Genomic DNA, 22,326 nt, shown 5'->3' with positions numbered 1-22,326 from the left:
TCTGAGAACTTGCGATGCATTTCATGGAGCACACGCAAAGCAGGGATAGCATTAATACAATGGAGTGCGTCTATTCTAAAACAATTGTTAAAGAGATTCTGAAGTAGAGGTACCCAAAATTAAGTTAGCGGGTGCTGTCAACCCTGCGTAGGCCAGAACACAAGCAGAGTTTGGGTTCTCGGCTCACCCCATGCCAGTGATGCTGCTTTTTTAGGGCAAGCTAAGCTGCTTGCGTTCACTACTATCTAAGTATATTTTCAGTCAGCGCGTTTAGTGGAAGTGCGCCTGATACACATATAGCACAGACTCTACATGTATGCACTGGACGTTATTGTGTTGTCCTAATGCCCTGTGGAGAATACGTCTGCGAAGCTGTACTCCATGGCTGGAAGGACCTGAAAGGCCATTTCCACTCTCTGCCAGCCCAAATAGATAGAACATATATAACCCATAAATTATCTGCGAACAAAGCTCTCGTCATTCATTGCCAGACTTCGTACAACTCAATTGATGTTGGCGTCTACGAATGCCAGCGGCAAACAGCAGCGTACCCGGCTGCCCGGTGCAGAATGGACACTTCAATGCCACGCGGCGCGGACCGCTCGGGAACACGCCCCGTGGCGACGGTGGGCCTGACCCCATCCCTCTAGCGATGACGCCTTAGCAGTGACCGCTGTCGTCTTTATAGGTGCGCCCACGCGCGCATGTGGCTGCAGCTTCGGCCCGCACAGGGCCGAGGCCGACACTATTTCTCCCACAGAGAGAAAAAAGAGAAAAAAAAAGTGCGCGAGGCCGACCTACGTGGTAGCAGAGTGATGGGGTGCGCCCATGCAAACGACGAACCGTTTGCAGGCTGCGAGTGTTTCTCACCAGCTGAGGCGGAACGGACGGGCGACGAGGGTCCCTCTTTCCGGCCAAATCCTCCTCCGCTACTTCTCCGTCTCTGAACGTGCACTCGGTGCTCGCATATGTCGTCCTCAGCCCACTTTGGGTGGTGCTGCGATCGACGCCTTTCCATATGGCGAAGCTTGTCTGATACAGAGCCCAACTGTTTCAAAGCTATATATGTCTCAGTTCTTCCTTGACGCAACAGGTATATGCATTGACGAGGGCACGTTGGGAGAATGCTAGGAATGTGGTGTGTAACGATTGGTACCGGTCAAGTGAAAGGTGATGTACTGCGGCCTTAAGCCAAGTCCTTGGATGTCCCTAACAGGTACAAGCGTCTTCGAAACAGTCCCGCGAGATTCCAGCGATACAATGTGAAGAACCTTCGCTGATTTGTTTAAAAAGAAGGTCCTGACACTGTCAGCCTTTGTCAAGATTAACGGCCGGGGCTCGGAGCCTAAAGAATATGAGGCGACACTTGTTCTGAAGGCCTCAAAACATTGTGATTTAATAACTAAATAGTTATTGTGCTATACTTACATGATTATGGCTTGAAGGTTGCGAAGAACCATTGCAGTCAGAATAGTTAGGATGCAGAGCAATCCAGTTTCCATGCGTTGCCTAAAGCTTTTCTCTCACAACGCACGGACACGGTTGCAAAGCTGCCTTATGCACTTTGGACCTTCGAAGTGCAGTGCGCGCGATTTCTTTGAGAGCTACTTTCCACGAACACACAATCCTTCACGAACACACAATCGTGGAGGGTTTTCGTCCCGCCCTATTTCAACGTCATTGCAACCTCACCCTAGCAATTTCTGGAGGGCAGGGTATTTGGCACGACTGACGGGATTTTCTTTGCCTTCCAAGTCTTTGCCTTCCAAGGTGCGCAAAGTATATGATTTGCTGATGCTTTTTGGATTGTTTGGAGGATGCTAACATCCGTTTATAGGCTGCGATTTTGTGCGACCTCCGAGGGGTTGTGCGGTTGCTGCTCCATCTTGTCTGACAGATGAAGCAGTCGAACGCGAATGAACTTTCGCCACCAATCTCGGAATGTGACCACAGTTGACGCACTCAATGGTTTTTTGGAATGCTATGACAAATAAACCGATAAAACATATATTTATTTACAATAAAGCTATTCTTGAGACCACCTTGTAATGTTCTCTTTGTAGTATTTGCTACGACATCGCTCCGGCCAATCTGCGAAAAAGCCACGACAAGTTCTACGAGAACGCACGAAAAAGCGTCTTCGCTACGGAAAGCTCTCGAATACAAAAATGATCCAGGGAGCAGGAAGAATAATAAGCCAAAAGAGTGTAGTGTAAGCAACTCGTAGTGGTGTAGTCAGGGCCTGGGCTCGTGTGAAACGTTTGTCCGAGAGCAGTTCTGGAAGTTGATTCCTTTAATTACTATACGGTACACATATGAACCAGTTTTAACACAGTATTCACTTTCTTAGGCCCCCCTTCTTCTAAGGCCATTCTCTCCCCTACCCCTGCCGTTGCAGATAGCACATATGCGAATAATTTTAAGCCACGAAGACTTTCTGCTTTTATATAGAGAGCTATGTTTCTTAATGATGTATCATATTTCTAAGCCAGCAAAATTTCAGTTCCAAAAAAGAAGAAGAAGAAGAAAAAGAAAACGGTGCGCACTCGAGAAAGAGTTACGTCATGTGACCTTGGTCTTCAAATTTTGTATACACGGCAGCATATTTTTTATTAAAGCAACTAAAGTGTCAGGGGCCCCGTATACCATTTGGAAGTTAGTGGCAACGTACCTTTCGATTGCCACGAACGGGTGATGAATGAGAAGAGCTACAAGAGTGGGGTTGCTGAACTGTGCGTGTTGAGGATATTTCGAATCCGTTGATACGCCTGAATAGACGGTGCGTATCGCTGTCGTGCCCGACGAGTACTCGACCGGTGACGCATGAGAAGGTCTGTTTGCGGAAGAGTGAACACGAGACTACGTCGAGCAAGGATAAGGTTCGTCTCAAGTCTAGCAATTTTGGGGCGATCAAAGCAAGGCCGTATGCCAGCGTGGGGCTGACGAATGATAGAAAGCGCAGTCTGTGCTTAGTACCGCGTAGCTTCGTGTGCGCGCAGTATTGAGTCGCACGTTAAAGCACCATTGCTCATCTCTAAAAACAATGTCAGAGTGACGTAGAAGTCTTGTAGTGCCGGTTAACGAAGCCTGATGATATTTCAGAGACAAAGTTGAAGCCGATATTGCAACCGGAGCCGCGAGCAATGTCAGATGCATCGAAGAAGCGTTATAAGACACTTAGTACACCTTCGACGATAACAAAGTGGTCTTCCAGTTCTTTCGGGACAGCGCCCGTGATACGGTGATTGTTAGGGTTCGCGAAACGACTGAAAAATACTCGCCAATAATAAGAAGGTACTGGTCACTGGAGGAGCTACAGAAACCTACCAACTTTTGACTGGTCACCAACAGAAACCGTGATTATAAAGGTAAGGACTGGTGATTCCGAGTACTAAGACAGCCACATCGGCTGGCCATGTAGAAAAGGACAGGTCTTATACGTCTTTAATTGTCCACTACAACGTGCTCAGTTGGGATGGCGTCTTGTGCACCTTGGTTAAAGTAACCTTAACATTGGGACATATGGAGACAGAAAGAACCATAAAGGCTGAGTTGTGTCCTTGTGGTCCCTTCTGTGAACTGTGTCGCGTTCTTAAGCTTCCCTTTTGACCATTACAAGCAGTCATCGAGTTAAAACACATTCCGCGCTGCTAATGACCCAGAATATCCACAGATGCAACGGGCAACTTCAGAATAAAGACTCCTGTGGCATGAGACCTTCGATGGTGTTTCCCAGACGAAACTGAGAGGGCTCAGCTTCTCTCAGAGGTTGTGAGTCGCGCATGCCTGCGTACCCGACTGTTAATGGTAGGAATTCCGCCAGGTTCCGTACATTTTCCCAAAGGAACTTCTCAACGAGTGAAGGAGAAGCCTCATATTCAGAACTATTGGAAAGGAGAGAGATTATAGTTGGAAAGGGTGAAAGGTTGGGTTAAAGTGCAGCGCGATAACTGTCTCTGAATAGAGGACACCTCAACCGCGCTGCACAGGGGGATGGGGACTGAAAGATAAGGTGCTCCTGCTCAGGCAATGCAAGAGAGAAAGAGAGAGAGAGAGAGAGAGAGAGATAAAGGCAATGGAAAAACCGGAAGGTTAACCAGAGGATATCTCCGGTTGGCTAACCTGTACCGGGGAAAGGGGTGCGGAAGATGATATAAAAAGAAGAAAATAAACAAACATTACAGAACTGTTTCTGCGGGCGCTGTCACAAAGTCGGCGAAGGGGTTACATAGCCATACACAGTGTCAACGCCTCACTAATAGATTCTACGTCACACAGTGCACAGTCACAACTTGTCACACAGTCCAGTATCTTTTAAATAACGCAGCAGCGACTTTATAGTGGCTCGCGCTGACGTTAGTGTAGGCCAGTTTCCAATAATTTTAATTTCCGTGAGTGGGCGCTTCTCCAGTTGGTCTAGTGTGGTTGAGAGCGGCTGCTATTAGCGGGTTGAAACGAGGGCACTCGCAAAGAAGGTGCGCGATCGCTGCCACTGCAAATTCTCATTACTCCATCCGTGCTCTGGTCATCCGTCGTTTCACGACTAGGAAAAACTGCGTCATTCTGCATATACCTCATTTAGGTTCTGTCATAACCTCCAATACAGCGTGCAAGTAGAGAAAGCCGAATCAACAGCGACAATAAACCAAGCTAAGAAGCTCAAACCAACCACTGGACCTAAATGCCGACAAGGCAATGGCCTGGTGCACTCGTCGCTTCTTCAGTGAATCCGCTCTGTACACCGAAACCACTCGACATCGTGGCGACACCAAAACCGGCGTGAACGCTACAGTATGCTAAGTACAATCTTACAGACAGTCGTGATAACAGGCCTCGTATACACTGCTGTCTTCTCGCTCCGTCGTGGCCGTCCGGTCTCAGTGCTGCATGGCAGTGCTGCCACGAAAAACCTTCCTCTGTATCTTTGTATCAGAAAATCGCTGCTTGGCCACCGACCCATCTCCTCGGGCACTCACGCTCTCATGACTCACCCTTGGCAGTCCATCCTGTGGCAAGTAACCTGAGCCGGCACGCGAGATCTTCAAACAGGGTCAATATTGACCAGCGTAACACCGGGGCAGGCCGAAGCCATCCACGTGAGAGTCGTGGCCTCGCCAAACGCGCACAATTATCGCGCGAGCTCTCGACGCCGCGAGGCGCACGGTAATCGTCACCGTCCGAGATGCCCGAAAGCTGTCATGGCCGGACTGTCGCGCTTGCATCGCGCGGGTGATGACAGCCCTTGACACGCTCCCATTTCTCGAGCGCAGAGGCGATCGTCTACGAAAGCAAAGCGCATTGGAGGCTCCTCGTTGCATTGGAAAAAGACAAAGAGAGCTTCAATTGCGCCGGCAGTCTCTCTCTCTCTCTCTCTCGAGAGAGTGTCTCGGCTGCGCTATTTTCCTTGACCAAAGAACAGCAACATGAAGGCTAATAGCCGCGACGTAATATACATACTGATACCATTAAACTGACACGCTGCTACGAGTGCACAGAGGAAACGAAGGTCGAGCAACAATGCGCAAAAAAAAAAAAAAGAAGCACCTAGTTGCGACAAGGGTAGGCTTGAGCGAGTTGGTTGTATACATGTATGCGTCGTGAAAAGAAACAATGCATAATAGACCAGGATAATCGCGACAGCAGTGTGGTGTCTTTCTTGAAATGCCGTGTTTTGCGTGGTTCCTCTTATTCCTTGTGCTGTCGGTAGATGCTGTTAATGGGGGGGAGGGGGGGGGGGAAGAGAAGAAGATACAGCCGTGTCCAGGCCTTGAATGCATGGTGTAGCTGGATCGCGAAGACGACTATAAAGACAACGACGAAACAACGATGCTAGGTATTCCTTAAAAAAAATCGTTAGGCAGCAAGTGCTTCATCGAATAGACAGAGTATTTTGCCGGGTCAATTAACCTTGCGTCGTTTTCGGGTCAGCTGGTAATAACCAGGTTAGGAGGAGAGACACGCACATTATTTGGCGTTTATACCGATCACGATATGCCGATAACCTACAAATTACTGCCTGTCGCTTTGCTCCCGTTCGATTGTAGCACAGAAGTATATGACCTTCCATTGTCAGCAGCAGTGAAGAGACTGACATGTCATTTGGTTCATGACTCGTTACTGTGAAATCGCAGCGCACCTTTAATTGTACAACTCTTATCGGTACGATTCATTCCAGCACCTGCCATGCTTGCGTAGTCCAACATGGCACTGTCATTAAAGATTTGTGCAGACAAGGTTGGATGGGTGTGTAACCAGTCCGCGGAGGCGGCGATTCGAAGCCTGAAGTAATGCGCCGTGCGAACGGCGTGCTATAATCGGAAGAAACTGTGTGACATATGCATTCTGAATAAATTGCGTGCTATATATTGAAGAATTTTGACAGTGTGACAAAGGCACGTCGAAAGGCGAGCATCTGAGGTGCCTCAAACTGTGGTGACGGCTGCAGATACCAATACTCTGGTCACACGAACCTCACTCGATTATCGTCACGAATGCGTAAGAAGATTTTGGCACTCACGGAGCACTACGTGGTTACGTCTTTTAGCCGGCATCACACCGGCTACACACATTGAACTGGCTCCGTTCTAGCAAACATTTTTCACGCTATTGCTCTAAATTGTTTAGCGTACTCTACAAGCACATGGCCATTTTCGGGAATGCCACAGAAGCTTACGATGCCCTTCTTTATTTGTTTGTTTGAGCCCGCAAAACAAGTAGCTGTGTGGCACCGGCAAGGTAGGTGATCTTTAGTGCCTGTACGGCGTTAAGTTTATAAGGACTGTATTTTAGCAGCAGATAGAAAAGCCGGAACCAACAAATGACAAAAATCTGCCACAAACTATCACGGAGGTTGGAAATCACTCAAATAGGACCCATTTTGAAAGAACTATGTGCGGGTTTGGAAAATGTACGCGATTTTGGATATTTTGAAAATCTTTTCTGTCGCCCCAATTTGCATTGCCGGTGCGACAAGTTCGAGTGTCGCCATCTACTACGTGATTTCTAATACATGATCCGCTCCGCAACCTGATTAGGAAGAGGTTCATCTAAAGTGCGGCAGTGATTGTCCTTAGAAGCGTCAATTCCAGCAATAACCAAGACGCAGGACCAAAAGGAGGCACACAAACACACAGTCGCCGGACATACAACTGATTTATTGAACCATCCACGTACTTTTATACACCGCTTTTCCTGCGCAAGCGCACGTGCAGAAGAAGGAAACCAATCAGACACATTGAAGAATGTGTCTGATTGTCCTTGCGCTGAAACAGCGATTTGCTCGCACATCACACCGACTGCCCGACACCTCTCGCTCATATTGACAAGCATCGGCAGCGACGACGGACACAACACCAGAACATTTAATCAACGCCGCAATGACACACCGCGTGCTCTCGCGTTTATCAGCACGGGAGCGCCGACAAACGATTTGACCCCACCCGTGCACTTTGTCATGACCCTCCCGATCTAACGATTAACAGGCACCGGAAAGCATCTCGTCGATTTCGAAAGTTCCAGCCTCGACGCGGCCGACCCTCGCGCGAGAGGGGGTGAGATTGAAATAATCTTTTTTTGCTGGTTTGTTTCTATCACCGTCATTGCCGGCGTTGCGCCGTGCCTTGCCTTTCTCCGCAATCCATCCACACGTCTCTGACGACCAAGCGGGCCGCCAAGCTTGCGAGCGGGCAAACAAGCAAGCAAACAAACCACGGCCCAACGAGCCTGAGATGTCATTCCTCAACGGCGCGGCGGAGAAAGGGCAAGCGCCAGAGTAGGTCATGACTCGCGCGCGGAGGGGCCAGGAAGGAACTCCCCGGCTTCCTTCCAGCACGCCGTCACCTTCTTCGCACGCTAGAGACGACCTGGGTCATCAGGAACGTGCAGTCCCTCCCCCTCTCCCTCTTCGCTTTCCTGCCCGCGTGCAGTCAAAGAGTTCGGGGGGTGGGGTTGAGAGGGGGAGGCACCAGGGGCGCCCCCGTTAGTGGCAGCGACCACTGTTGCGATGTGACTTGTCCGCGTACTCTCTCTTCTTCTTCTTCTTGGATTTGAATTAGCGCGCGAGGCGACTCCTCCCCGTCCCACGTCAGAAATGGCCATCGCGGCGGACAGGCCAAGACCAAGGGGAGAGAAGGGTGCAGCGCAGAGAGCGCGAGGGGAGGTCACGTGAGCCCGCGGCGGGGCCCATTGCGACGTGCAGGCACGCGCGTTTTGTATATAAAGCGGCCCATCGGCGGGGCTCAGACCATCGCCACCCGGTGTCCTACCACTCCACCACCCGTGACTACTACCCCGCAACTTCCCGACCGCTGCTACCGCACATCTCACTTCCTACCAACGCGGCAGGCTATCACTCCCACCGAGTCAACATGAACACCGTAAGTGGAACATGCAGCAAGGCCCTCGGGGTTCAACCCGGAAGCGCGCTAATGGCATATACTAAGCGAGTGCATAATGAGACAGCTTAGGGGGAAAATGTGGATATTATACAAGGCATTGCGATCAGCTAGGCTGTGAAAGGAACCCAGCGGGGAGCGATGAACCATTTGATACCGCAATCAATTATTCGCAGGGCATCAAAACTTACCGACCATGATCTCTTTCTACGCCCCTAGGGGCCAATTAAACGTTAATCAAGCCTGCTACTCAGTTTTAAGTGGTATGTAGCTTCACTGAATCGTCTGCAAGTATTTCGCTATACAAGTCACTTCGTTATATCCGGTATATTGTAGGCGAGGGTTAGCGTATTCCGTTCCGGCTTTTTTCTTTCCCCATTTTTAACTCATTTACGTGGTCACGCTTTCTACTCATGTCCGGTTAATACACTTGCGAGAAGTTTAACGGTAATGGCGCGTTATAAGTACGACCATTAACAATCGAACATATTGGTGCTTATTGGGACATAAATCGGGAGTAGCAAGTTTCAGCATGAGTGCACAAGCGCTGGACAATTCTATTATAAGGTTAACATCTCATCAGAGCAATTAATGATCACTGGGCATACGAATTTCATGTAGGAACCTTCGAGCGCGGAATCTTTGCAGTAAGAATTGTATAACGCGAGAAAATGTGTCATTCCGCTAGCTAGCGCTGGGTCATGTGCAATAGCAATTCCAGGAAAATTGTTTCCAATGGCTACTAACTACCCCAAATGATAGAGGTAGGTGTCCATCACGAATGCTCTAAAACGCTGAAAAATGACTCAACCTGTTACGATGTATTTACGCTATTACCTAGTCACCTTAAGGCTCTTTCAACGAGGAGTGAATGATAGTTTCACGTGCGCGATATCAATCTTTCCTCGGCAAGGCACCCCTGTTCGAAATATTAGGCCGAACTGATAGCTGCACTCTGCCCCTGACCGTGAATTCCAAAGAACGAAGGTCGCGAAAAACTTATCCGAACGTTCAAGCAGTGTACGCCGTCTTGAATTAACGGTGCAAGTTTACCTGAGGTCTATGAGAACGATATTACCGAGAACCGCGTTACGACCCTACAAAAAAGCAGAACCAGCGAAGCATGCCGAGGAATGCGACCGAAGCGAAAATGTTATCACGGGGAGGTGTGTCGCCGATTCACGCTCCGCAGGCTCGCGTGTCAGATCAAGGGAAAGTGTTCCCAAAACCTCGTTGCAGAATTATAATGGGCGAGCGGTGCTTTCGTTTTCCGAGATTTCCCCGAGTTGGAGGTGAGTTTCTTTCCCGAAATACGGGAACATTTCTTTTTGCCTTGTTTACGTGAGTACACGCAATGAAATTCTGGCACGGGAATTCAGTACGGGCTGCGCAGATTGCAGCGTCACGACTATCAGCTGGCCTGGTAATAAGTGCCTATACTTACGCTCTAATGCTCGTCACGAGGTTGCTGGTTCGATTACCTATCGCGGGTAGAAAACAACAGTTCTTTTGATCTAACATTTACGTGCACTGAAAAAAAAAAGAAAGAGGAAGGACGACAGAAAGAAAGAAGAACAAGGTGTTCGAATTTATTCCGCATTTGCCCTTATCACTAGTTCACCGTCTCTTTGCTTTCGGATGTTAAAAATCAACCGGTCAATAAATAGATCGACCAAACAATCAATCAATCGACCAACGCCTAGCCATTTAAGATAATAGAACTTCACTATAGTACAAGTAACACTGTTAAGATTGTGAAATACACAGTGAACATGGTACCTTCTACAGAGGCGCACATTTTCCCTTATTTATGGTAAGCGGCCCTCATTAACATAAAAAATGGGGGGAGCCGGGCAGGCTTTGATATTTTCGTTTTTTTTTTTTCGTTCGGTCGGCAAGTAGCAGTGATGTTATTAACACTTGCAGGGGTAACGTGCACTTCAATTTCAGCGCCGGGCGACACCGCGCGCCGAAGTTGAATACATTGATTGCTCCAGTAAAATTCACTTAAATTTTACTATAGGGCTGAGGCCACTCGCACTAGATTGGGCTTCGTATTAGCATTATCAGCAGTAATTGGCATTGTTAGCAGTATTAGCATCATTGTCGTGGTACAAGTGCGCAAAAGGAGAACGCTTAAATGTTGCGCGTTGATTTGCAGGTGATCAGCGCCCTCGCCCTGCTCGTCGCCGCGTGCACGTCCGTGCACGCCGGCGTTGTAGCCGCGCCCGCGGTGGCGTACGCGGCGCCCGTGGTGCACGGCTATGCCGTGGCTGCCCCCGTGGCCACGTCGTACGCGACGAAGACGGTGCACTCGGTGGCCCCTGTGCTGGCTGCTGCGCCTCTGAAGGTAAGCGCCCCGCCCATCGCTAGTTGCTCCTATAAAGACCTGTGAGCATGCGCGTGTTCTATAGAACACTGGAGCAGGAATACACGTCTCGTAGTCGCTATTCGCGTGGCTGCATGTTATTGATCTTCGGTTAAATACTTTTTTTTTGTCAGCCGGTTGTGAAAAACAGGGTAGACGACGGAAAGCAGAACGTAGCACAAGGAAGATTTACGAGTAGGGGCAAAGTACCTTACATAGATACCGCCAATATCGCTCCCTGAAAGAAAGTCGAAAGAACAACTCGGCGTGTCGTGACCACCCACAGGCCTCTATTGACACGCTGCGGGTCGGCTTTACTCAGTCAGATGCCTACACGGTTGAAATATGCAGCGCGTTAGCTTAGACAGGGCTAATCGAGGTGTAATGTTGGGTGAGTTGGTACGTATTCGTCGTAAAGGGTAAAGCGCGAAGATTCAAGGATGACAGAATGGCGGGCACCGCAAGCGCTGACGCGCGACTTTAATTCATTGAGCAAACGTTCGATAAACATACGCGACACTATACCTACGTAAACGAATAAAATCGTGTATAAAGAACAATACATTGCAGTCAGTGCAAGTGTGAACCAAGATTTGGTGAAACTAAGTACATCTGTCCAGACGTAGCAGGAAGTCGCTACAGAAGAAGTCGAAGCCTGCTACATTAGCAAAACGCGTGAGCCAAGTGTCGAAAGCGGTATACGAGAAGAAGATCAGTTATTTTAGGCAATTTTTGCTTATGTGTCCTGAGCTGCGTGGTTTATTTATTACCCGCCGCGGTGGCTCAGCCAGCGAAGGCGTTGCGCTGCTGAGCACGAGATCGCGGGATCGAATCCCGGCCGCGGCGGCCGCATTTCGATGGAGGCGAAATGCAAAAACGCCCGTGTGCTTGCGTTGTAGTGCAAGTTAAAGAACCCCAGGTGGTCAAAATGAACCCGCAGCCCTCCGCTACGGCGTGCCGCATAATTAGAACTGGTTTTGGCACGTAAGACCCCAGAAAGAAGAAGATGGTTTATTTTTATCTTGGCATATGGTAATGTAGTGTGCAACTGCTCTTTACAATTCCTTTTCTTTCTTCCGTAGATACTATTGTGTATGTTTAATGACATTTGTACGATAAATTTCAGTTGCAAGGCAGCGTTTGTTGCTTCCGCTCTTCTGTCGTCCTTGTATTTTTCGCTCTGTACCCTTTACTACGACTAAAGGCAGGGCAATGTATGCCAGAGTTAAAATGCAGTGGTTTACAGTTCTGTCCCACTGGAGAAGGTCCAAGGACCTCACATGCAGTATGCAGACGATAATTGCTTGGCAATTATTGTAGCCATTTCACGCCGTGGGACGGAGAGCAATCAATACAACGGCTCGATTTAATAAAAAAAGTGGAACCCACAAACACCATCGTTAGTTACGCTTTCTAATATAATTTAAAGCATAACATTAAAGCAGCGGTTTTAGGCGCCATCTCTAAGTGTTCTTCTGCAGCTGGACATTTTTGGACTGAGCCTTTGTCTGTTCGCTCTTTAACGTCTTCAGGTGGCCGCGCCCTACGCGTACGCCGCCCCAGTGGTGAAGGCTGTTGCCCCAGCTTACCCTGCTCTCGCCCTCGGCTACGGCCATGGCTACGGCCACGGCTATGGTCACTACGGCTACGGTTTGGCCCCGGCCTACGGAGCCGTCGCCTACGCAGCGCCGGCCGCTAAGCTCGTCGGACCGGCCTACGCAGCGGCTCCGTTCTACGCCGGCTACAAGCACTACTGTAAGTGTTCGCGTGCTCTCTGCAACACAGATTGCGTGAGTGCCTTTATTATTTGTGTTCTGGCTTACGTCCACTCGTTTTAGCAATTGTGCGGAACTAACTGGCGCTGATTTAATCAGCCTGCATAAAAGCGATGAAGCTTGCGAGCGCTAGAACATTCTCTATGCAGGCGCGCGATTGGACAAGCCGAGTATTTATTATGTTCTTTTGTTTGCTTAAAGGTTGACTTATAGCGTACGTGGAGCGGTTCTCGTTCATTCAGAACGAGCGGGCTGCCCAAATCCAGCGCTAAAGCATTGATGCCAAATCGGACTGGCTATGGTATTTGATAAATATGTAAGATATGATATGAATACATAAACGAACGTCATATTATCTTAGTGAGAATTTATTTAGGCTCCGCTTACCCATTTCGGCGGTGATAGTGATGAGGTTAAAGCGTACTTTCCGCCTTGATTTTCGCTATGCAAGAAATATATAGCACATGGACAGCTCGGAGAAGGCAGGACGCCGAACCTGCAGCTTCTCAACATGCCATGCTTACACGTGTTCCTTATCGATGAAGCTAATCTATGACGCACAATTGATATTGATCAATAATGCCTAATTTAGTGTGTAACTCTTTGCCAAATCTTCCATTCTCACGCCTAATCCTCTTCCTTGCAGAAATCACCGCCGAAGAGCAGTGAGCAGTGGCTGAACTTGCCTCGAGGAGTGGATCGAAGAGTGATAAGATCGCTTCTACTGTTGGCAGAAGAAAAAAAAAGAAAAGAAAAGAAAAACAAAATACTCACTTGGAATTGTGTGAGGTGTGTAAATGTTGTATAGAAAAAAAAGTGTTGCGTGAGAATAAAACGTGCTCTGTGTGTGCAAACGTCGAGTTTCAGTCTCGTTTCTCAACGAGCAACGACATTTAATTCGCTCCCTTCCTACCTATATCCTATGGCACCACTACAATTGCTCGGAGCCGTGGCTGAATGGCTACAACGTCGCACAGCTGGGAACGAGGTCGTGGGTTCGACTGTCTGCCGTGGCGGCTGAGTTCCGATGTCGGCAGTATGCAAAAACCCTTGTGTACTTCAATCGTATAGCACGCGTTGAAGATCCCCGAGGAGGTGAAAATGCTCCCTGAGCGCCGAACTGTAGCCTCTCTAAAAGCTAAAGTGTTGCTTTTCGAGGCGAAACTTCATCAATAAATCACAACGATTAAGCGGACACGCATCGCGCATGTTGTATTGTAAATGAAATATTAGGATCTTGTGTCAACAACGAACCAGAGATCATGTAGTCAACGAGGAGGCCGCCGTGTCTTGATGAGAGCTCACTAGCTGTCTTACAAAAACGCGCATCTGAAACACTAATGTATTTCGACGGCCGACCAAGATTGTACCACACCCGCCGTGGTGGCTTAGCGGCTTTGGTGTTGCGCTGCATGCTAAGCACGAGGTCGCGGGATCGAATCCTGGCCGCGGCGGCCGCATTTAGATGGGGGCGAAATGAAAAGGACGCCCGTGTCTCGTGCATTTGGAGCACGTTAAAGATCCCCAGGTGGTCAAAATTATTCCGGAGTCTCCCAATACAGCGTGCTTATAATGAAATCGTTGTTTCGGATCGTAAAACCCCAGAATTCAATTCATTACAAGATTGTACCAGCCTTGTTAAATATTTCACTGAATTTGTCGTAGCGCGGAAGCCGGCGACCCATTGATTTACAAAATTTGCAATTATATGGATACAAGTTTGTCAGCCAAGAATGCCACTAGATCAGTTTAAAAAGGCTGGCTTCATGTTGTATTTTAAGGCAGACAAAGCATGCGCGTCAGTATGCTGTAACGTCTGTTACACTTTAATAGGCTACCTTAATTCGCTCCACTTATGACGTCAAAAAAATTCGCGTAGCTTGCACTGGAGGCGCAATGCTAAACAGCGGAGCTGATGGGCACCTAGCTATAGTCCTTGCTTTTGGGTTAGGCTAAGCACTACCAAGTCATCCCCACCATTTTCAGGAATTTATTCATTATTGATCGATTATCGATTGATTGGCTATCGCAAGGTATTGGAGCACGTATTTGGGCTAGGCTAAGTGCCTACGACAGACAGATTACGCTTGGCATAAACAGCTCCGCCGTTAAAAAGTAGGAAGCGTGAAACATGAACTCTCTGTACCAAATGCGGATTACTATCTGCACAAACGCTATTGTGCCCAGAACCATTCAGCAGTTCAATCGAGGATTTGGTGCGTAAGAATACCTGTCAACCATTCTTGTACAGTGTTGTAAGAATAAACGAACACTATGACAATGCATTTTCGAATTTGTAAATAACATAAACGCTGGCCAACGCCAACAGAAACTTTGGAAAAAGAGCTCGTTATGGCAGTTACGCACACGGTACGGAACGGTGACCTGTATAAGTATTCATATATACTCAAGCACAACCACAGCGAAAAGCTTCAGCTTTTCGCGTTTCCTTTATGATCTTTTCACTGGAGAACTCCCTCTTCATGCACTTGGGGCAAACCTACGTTTAGTGGAAACACTGTAAATTAACCATCATGCAATGTTGCAAGCCCGTGACGCAAGTGAGCCAGTTATGATCGACACACAGCGCACCCTTCCTTACACATGAGTACCGAATGTCAGCATTCACCAAGGAGTTACAGCTGTTATCTTCAATTCGTTCTCAGGAACACCGAAAAAACCCACGACAAACTTCGCTTACCCCTATTTCTTCGACAGGGAAGGGGCTGCTGATTTTTGTGATCTGTTTAACCTCCCTGCCTTTCCATTTCTCTCTCTCTCTCTCTCTTCAACCATTCTCATCGAGATGTAAGCACGTAAGAAGCAAGCTGTCAGCGTCGGCTGCGAAACCGATAAGCGTCTCTCAGACATTTGGTATGTGAATATCATGGTATTAACCCATTAAATCCCACAGAACTATATTGAAAATAATCCTCCATGATTTATCGCTGATCATAGCAGATCTGGCGTCAACTATTTCACATTTTGGTAGTTCAACCACTAACTCCAGTCATATAAAAAGGCACTTTTGTTGAAATTGGCTGACAAATTTGACCCACTGATGTCTTAAAATATCGGACGTATTTTTATGCGTAGTGTATGTCCTCAAATTGCCTTGGAACAACGACTAGGATTTACCTTAAGACGATCTGAAAAGCTTGGCTAGGAGCAGCTTTCGAGGTCACATGGCTTAATTATGGAACCGATTATTCAAATTTTTCTCTTTAGGTCGAAGTTACGTAAATTACTTTCTGTGTAGCAGTTCTGTGACGTCTCTAACGTATCAACAGTAGAACCAAGCGTTCTCTCCTTGCAACCTATAACTTTAAGAATTGAAAGTAAGATTGGAATGTCATGAGAATGTCAGGTTTAATGCGTGTTTTTTTTTCTTTTCACAGTATCACGGTTACGCAGCAGCTGCAGCAACAGCAACAGCAGCAGCAGAGCGCCGGTTTTCACACTCAAATTCGTCCAAATGTCGATCTGAGGTGGTGCTGGTCAGTGCATCTGTCCGTGGTCAATAAATAACTGCCGTAAACAGTCCTCTTCACGTCTCTTTCTGCAACAAAGAGAGAAAGAAAAATATAGAAAAAAGGTACCAAAACATCAAAACTAGAACTTAGACATTGTACAGGCAGAGAGAGAGAGAGAGAGAGAGAGAGAGAGAGAGAGAGAGAGAGAGAGAGAGAGAGAGAGAGAGAGAGAGGCTGATTGTCTGAACTAGCGAGCGAAAACATTCATTGCACTTTCATCGGCTTTCAACCTTCGCCCCTGGAGTAGCAATCGCAGCGCTCATTACTGCGTTCACGTGCAATAAACGCTTTGAACACGAACAAGCGCGGCCCGCTTGCAACATGCGGATTTTAGTGTACGAGTAGATTACAGCACACTATTCAGGAATGTGTATATTTAGCTTTTCACTCAGAAACATGTCAATCAGTAGTGCGTGACGTCAGAAGAGTCCGTGACTAATAGCGACGCAGTCGAATTCGTCATTCATCTTGCCTAATTTGATTGACTCACTGCATGTGCGGGCCAGTCCTCTCTGACTGTACTGGCTCAAAAAGATTCGCAAAGGATACATTATCTTTTGCGTTAGGAGACGTTCCGCGCGACGCATTACTGGCGCGACATGTATCCTGTCCGCGGACTCATATAATCCTCACTAGAAAGTGATGCATGAAGAAGAAACCCCACAACAGCACCGATATGCATAGAGCTACCAGAGCGCGAAGAGTAAATTAAAGAGCTTTAAATAAACGGAGCTTTCACTTATGGTCTTCTGTGTGGAGGATGTGAGCTGGTGGCAGTTACACACTTCAAAAAGCGCCTCTTTCACCAGATGCCTGCCGCGTTCACCGCATTCACCGCATAAATTCACCGCATTTTTATGTACTCTCCGTCGCAAGTGGGTAGATGGATGGGCATCAGCAGCACCCATTTGAAACGGTATTGTGGACGATGGCACAATATTGTCACTTTCATTCTGCGTTTATCATTATAGCCCTTGTTATTCATGGTTCGTGTTACAAACAAGCTCCACTGACAAGAACGCAGTGCACCAGCGATTCGCTTCTGATAAAGGACCGAGCTCACAACTTAATATCTCTGTTCTGCTAATGTAAATGCCAAGATAATGACAAAAGCAAAGCTCGTTGTTTCAAGCTGAAATAATACCTTTGGCTTACCAGTGATATGAGGATTACCGATAGCGTTCAGGTTTTACCCCGAAATCCAGCGACACAAAGAGAGATCCGTACGGAGAAAAGCTCCGTTTTGAACACGCAAAATAGCTTGACGTCAGTGAAATCAGCGCACTTTTATTTGCTGGCGCATATATAATATATGCAAATTATGCGTGAGTTGGAAAGCGCACTTTTTTTTTACTCTTAGGTTGTCACCCACTGTAGAAATGTCTTTTTATTCTGTGTGTAGTAGACGGCGAGCTCAACTTGTAGTGGAGGCTTGTCGGCTAAATCACTAGCCTATATGCATCTGAGATTATTTTAACGTCTACTATGATGCTATGACGATTAATGTGACATGTGCTATGACGAGTCCCGGATGTCGAAAGAGTCGGCCCGTACGAAAGGGTTTATTATAACGCAATGTACTTGCAAATTCAAGCGAAGGAATCAAATTGTAGTGTGTAGAAAAAAGAATGCACGATCAGAAACCTTTTTCAGGACGAACATGCCAGTATAGCAAAGCGTATAGTGTCAGTTGCGAGCGCCATTGCTTGGCGACTACAACGCGGCTACTGCACCGGTAAAACGAGCGACGCTTCGGAGAGGAGAGGGAGGGATATAAGGAAGGCAGGGATGTTAACCAGTCAAGAGTCAGGTTGGCTACCCTACGCTGGGGGAAGGGAGAATTAAGGGTAAGAGAAATGAGAGAAAGAGAGAGAGAGACAGGGGTATAGAGACGTGCATGGACCGTATACTACAGAGTCAAAAGCGCTCGTACAGACCAGACGCTCTCAGAAAGCACAAAAGTGCCTTCACTGCCTTCTGAGCCAATGATCGGTGGGGACGGTATTCTAGTATAGTTTGAAGGCCCCCATTTAGTAAAGCAGATCATTGCGCCAACTCACGGCAATGGCGGCTTGCATCACTAGTAAGCCCTTAGGCCGGCTCCGTAGCCGTAGCTGGCCGTCCTGGGCGCAGCCGCAGCCGAGGCTCCGCCGTATCCGGAGAAGAGACCCGCCGCTCCACCACCGTAGCCGCCGAAGGCACCCAGTTGCGACTGCCCGACCTCCTGCACCGTGACTGTAGCACCAGCCGGAGCGGCGGCCGACTGCACTTGGTGCAGAGAGCTCAGAGAAGGCAGCTGTTTAGGCTCGCGGTACAGAGCGCTCGTGGAACCGGGCGCGGCCGTCAGCTGTGCCGACTGGTACTGGGTCCTGGACCCAGTAGCGCCGGCAGACGCGCCGCCCAGCGTGTAGCTGGTGGGTTGGTACCGGGTGATCTGCGAACTGCCGCCGCCGCCGTAGTGGGTCACGGTGGACCGGGCGGCGAAGTTGGGCGCGCCGGCGGGCATGAGACCCGCCACGCCGTCCTGGTGCAACACGGGGCTCACGATCACCGAAGATGGCCCCTGGGCGCCTGCGGGAAGAAAAGGCATGATCTTATACCTGTAGACCAGCACGATGCGGGCTTCTATAATCGGGAATTTGAGGGGCTACTCAAGAATTACTGGACGTTTTATTCTTTTGGCCTTTCTTGTCTTTGTATGCCCTGTTCCTGTTCGGCCCTCATTTCGTAGACACCTGGGTTCACTTTTTGATGTGACCTATTTATTAGCCTTATTTCGTTTGAAAAACGAGAATTTCTATTTCGACCATTTGTACCGACTATTTTCCACCGCGCTAGGCCTTAAAAATATCCCGGTCGTATAGCGTTACTCGCGTCGGATTGGTAGATTCAAGTTAGCCGCTCGCGGCTTATATATGGGAAGTTCAGGCGTCGCGCGATATTTTCCAGATCGCCTCTATGCGCATCAAAAACGTCTGCAGAATTTTCTCAGAAAAACATTTAAAAATAATTTACGCGCGAGGCGTACGCGCCATGCGGGTATATAGTCCTTGGAAGGGAGAACGTACCGTATGCAGCGCCCAGAAGACCGTAACCAGCGCCCGCTGGAAAGCCGGGCGCCAAGGCCTGCTGGTGGTGGGCGTGTCCGAACACCGCTGCTGGCGGGGCCAGCGTCAGCTGCGTGGCTCCGGCGCCCGCGCCCAGCGCGGCTGCTGCTGCGCTGGCGGCGTACGGGTTTGCGGCGTACGGGCCTGCGGCGTACGGGCCTCCGGCACCGGCGAATCCAGCCGCGGGCGCAAACGCCAGCGCCGGACCATAGTGACCCCGCACGGGACCGTACTGGCCGTGTGCGCCGCTTATCACGCAGCAGGCGGCGATGAGGAGGACCCACTGCGTGCGAAGGACATGGAAGATAGGCTTTCAGCTTGGGCTTCTCAATTCATGAGCATGTCATTACATTCTTCAACCTCGCCCGAAGCGTGGTGGGAAGCAATACTCCGGGACCCGAGGTTCAACTTCGAGTCATCGAAAGAGCCGAGGAGGTGGCTTGTAATGCATCGCCTGGTAGCTACCCCTCAATAAGCCAAATTGACGGAATAAAGTTGTTTCCTGCGTCTTTTACCACGGCCTCTGAAGCAGGGTAATCTGTGCCCGTATTCCCAAAACTCAGCTTACGTGAGAGCGTTTCCTCATTTTTTTTCACCATTCTGGCGCCCGCCAATCACGATAGCTATCGGTCTGATAACGAGACAACCGTCCTTGCGGTGACCAATGGCGGATGGCGCTTTCGTATAAGAGAAGTCTTGGGAATAACGACCTAGATGAGCTCACGTGAATATCCTTTGCAATATAATTGTTAATAAGCGGCGCGGCTTGTTAAATAATAATCTAGAACAAGCAGCACATTTAATTTAAGGGGGGGGGGGAGGGGGCTCTTGGAGGGTGGGGGGCATAAATCGCAGTAGGTTAATAAACAGTACATAAACACGCAGATATTTTTGTGCGCTGATTTCAAGTGTATAAATTGTGGAAATAACCTATTTATCTGCAAAAATTCTATCAAATTCTGTGGTTTTAGCGGGCCAAAACCACCATATGGTAATGAGGCACGCCGTAGTGGGGGACTCCGGATAAATGTTGTCCACCTAGAGTTCTTTGACTTGCATCCAATGCAGCTAAAATTTTTTACTCGAGGGACGAGCTGCCTCCATTTATATTTTGAAGTAAAAATAACTCCAACATTATTTGCAGTGCTAAAATCGCTATCTGTTTCATTGCTAGAGAGGCCATACATTTGGTGAATATGTAGGATTTTCTTTTTTTTTTCGATTCTGTTAAGCTGCTACAACTGTTATAGTTATGCTGTTACACATTCTCTTATAGTTGTTCTTGCGTATCAAATACGATATACCATGCGATAAGGGGTCAACTTAGAGCTTGGGCACCTTGACTACTTCCTTTCCTGTTGTACCTGTAGTATAACGTGTCGATACCTGGAGCACCACATAGTACAGACCTGCGGCCAGGCTGATTCGTAAAATATCGCGTTGAATAAGATTACATTTTCATTAAAGATTGCCTGTGTTATTTCTGTCAACTTGAATGGGACAGGCACCCGTTACCGAATCCTATTTCCAAGATCGCACCGGACTTCCGCAAATTACATGACTGCAATGAAGAGCGAATTGACACGCAGCAACTCAACACGACGTCGATTTTCATGTGTTGGCCACCCCGACCGTTCTGCTCACATAAATGTGTCAGTTTGATATGTTTCGGAAGAAATATAATGCCTGAATTCACAACTCCGTCGGCGGGCAACACGGGTATCTAAGAACGGGTACCAATTAATCATGACAGCGAAAAAAAAAAAAAAGAGAAGGATGTCGAAAACGCAGGCTATGATTGCCAAGCACATCTTACGAAAGAGAATACCCTCTCAATCTTGCGCTGATGATGTCAGACCAGAGGAGGCTGCAATGACGGAAGATTTACAAGCGGCACGCAGGCGCCGTCATGCGGAAAAAGCTGGCGAAGGAAATTCCTTTCCCCGCCTGTGCTATCGAACTCGTGGTGTTCCCAGAAAGGCTCAAAGTGACGAATATTCCTGTTCCTCCCCCCCCCCCCCCTTTTTTTTTTGTGCTCACATTTGTGTGTGCGTAACACCAGTTTCCTGAACGCCGCGTGAATCCCCTTCGTGTCAGGGGCGTTCAGGCAGAACGAACATGCCGCCGCCACCTTGCCAGGCTAAACCAGCCTATTTTGAAGCAGTTCGTAATTAAACAAAGAAGGAAAGTCGCACACTAAACGAATGTTTGATTAAATGCCACGGCAATAAAGAGCGGAACGCGTGTAAGCAGGTATAATTAGCGGCCTGAATCTTCAGGGTTGAGCCACATTGCAACCGTTAAACGCGCTCGTTAATGCGTGCAAAAAGCGACCGGCTGAGTTGCACTTACGGCGTTCATGTTGATTTCGTGTGTGTCCCAGTCAGCAGTCGACCAGCAGAGCGTAACCGTCGTCCTCTTTAGCGAGTGCTCAAGTGGGCTGTGCCTCAGTCGCCATGGCGCATCTTATAGGCACCGGAAGCCGGCCCGTGAGAAGCACAGCGATCCGGAGGACGATACCGACATTGGGTTTCGATTTCTGCTGCAGCTCGCGCACCGGTCTCACGTAAAAGGGAAGCGACTCACTTTTTCTAACCGGCGCGTCCGACATTCGGCCGGCACGGCCGAACGCGCTATTTCCGGTGTCGCGGTCCAGATCAGGGACACCTTCTCCTATAGCGCAACGGCACATCGGAGATAAGCTTGCGCGGAGTTCTTCCCTCGCTCACTCCACCCGTGCGTCGGTCATCGAACGGGAGGCCGAGCGCTGCCGGCGTCGTTGCACAGGCAGGGGGGCGCGTAGGTGTCAATGTCGAGGCAGATGACGTAGGTGTGCACACAAGCGAAAATCTACGTAACGCGGGCCAAAGGCATAACGGTGCGCCCTGCGTAACCCGGCGGCTTCGTCAAGAGGAAGTCTCTCTGCTGCATCGAATAAGGACGGGATCTGCATATACCCCTGTGTGGTTAGTCGAAGATGGGCCGTACCGATTCGGCGCTCTGTGCTACGTGGAATGAGATCGGAGACATCGAACGATTTCTGTGGTAATGCCTAAACTACCCTTGTGAAAAGGACGCTCTTCTTGAGAACCTACAGAAGAAGGCTCGCACCATGCGTGCCTGCAACACCTTGCGTTTCCATAAGGATCC

The 22,326-nt window shown here is 48.7% G+C and overlaps 2 protein-coding genes across 2 annotated transcripts; one reads left to right on the top strand and one right to left on the bottom strand.

The window, feature by feature from the left end:
* The first annotated feature begins 8,258 nt into the window (after positions 1 to 8,258).
* On the top strand, positions 8,259 to 13,388 carry LOC119462533 (cuticle protein 70, isoforms A and B-like). The gene is made up of 4 exons (XM_037723875.2): positions 8,259 to 8,375; positions 10,555 to 10,743; positions 12,294 to 12,516; positions 13,183 to 13,388. Coding segments are annotated over exons 1-4 (423 nt in total). The 5' UTR covers positions 8,259 to 8,366; the 3' UTR covers positions 13,185 to 13,388.
* Positions 13,389 to 15,836: 2,448 nt separating this feature from the next.
* LOC119462529 (spidroin-2) lies at positions 15,837 to 21,837 on the bottom strand. Its single transcript, XM_037723872.2, has 4 exons — positions 21,529 to 21,837; positions 19,138 to 19,459; positions 18,130 to 18,640; positions 15,837 to 16,095 (listed from the first exon to the last, which is right to left on the bottom strand). The coding sequence occupies exons 1-3, from the start codon at positions 21,535 to 21,537 to the stop codon at positions 18,150 to 18,152; spliced, it is 822 nt and encodes a 273-aa protein (XP_037579800.1). The 5' UTR covers positions 21,538 to 21,837; the 3' UTR covers positions 15,837 to 16,095; positions 18,130 to 18,149.
* Between the last annotated feature and the right edge of the window lie 489 nt (positions 21,838 to 22,326).

Source organism: Dermacentor silvarum, chromosome 8, assembly GCF_013339745.2.
Source record: "Dermacentor silvarum isolate Dsil-2018 chromosome 8, BIME_Dsil_1.4, whole genome shotgun sequence".
Taxonomy (NCBI): domain Eukaryota; kingdom Metazoa; phylum Arthropoda; class Arachnida; order Ixodida; family Ixodidae; genus Dermacentor; species Dermacentor silvarum.
The sequence above is the reverse complement of the archived record's forward strand: the minus strand, read 5'-3'. Positions and strand labels throughout refer to the sequence as shown.

What these genes read in the sequence shown, in the direction of transcription:
- LOC119462529 (XM_037723872.2), bottom strand. An exon ending in TCTTCTGGGCGCTGCATACG is followed by an intron (nt 18,641 to 19,137) that starts GTACGTTCTCCC and finishes TTCTTCCCGCAG; the next exon opens with GCGCCCAGGGGCCATCTTCG.
- LOC119462533 (XM_037723875.2), top strand. An exon ending in TGGCTGCTGCGCCTCTGAAG is followed by an intron (nt 10,744 to 12,293) that starts GTAAGCGCCCCG and finishes TAACGTCTTCAG; the next exon opens with GTGGCCGCGCCCTACGCGTA.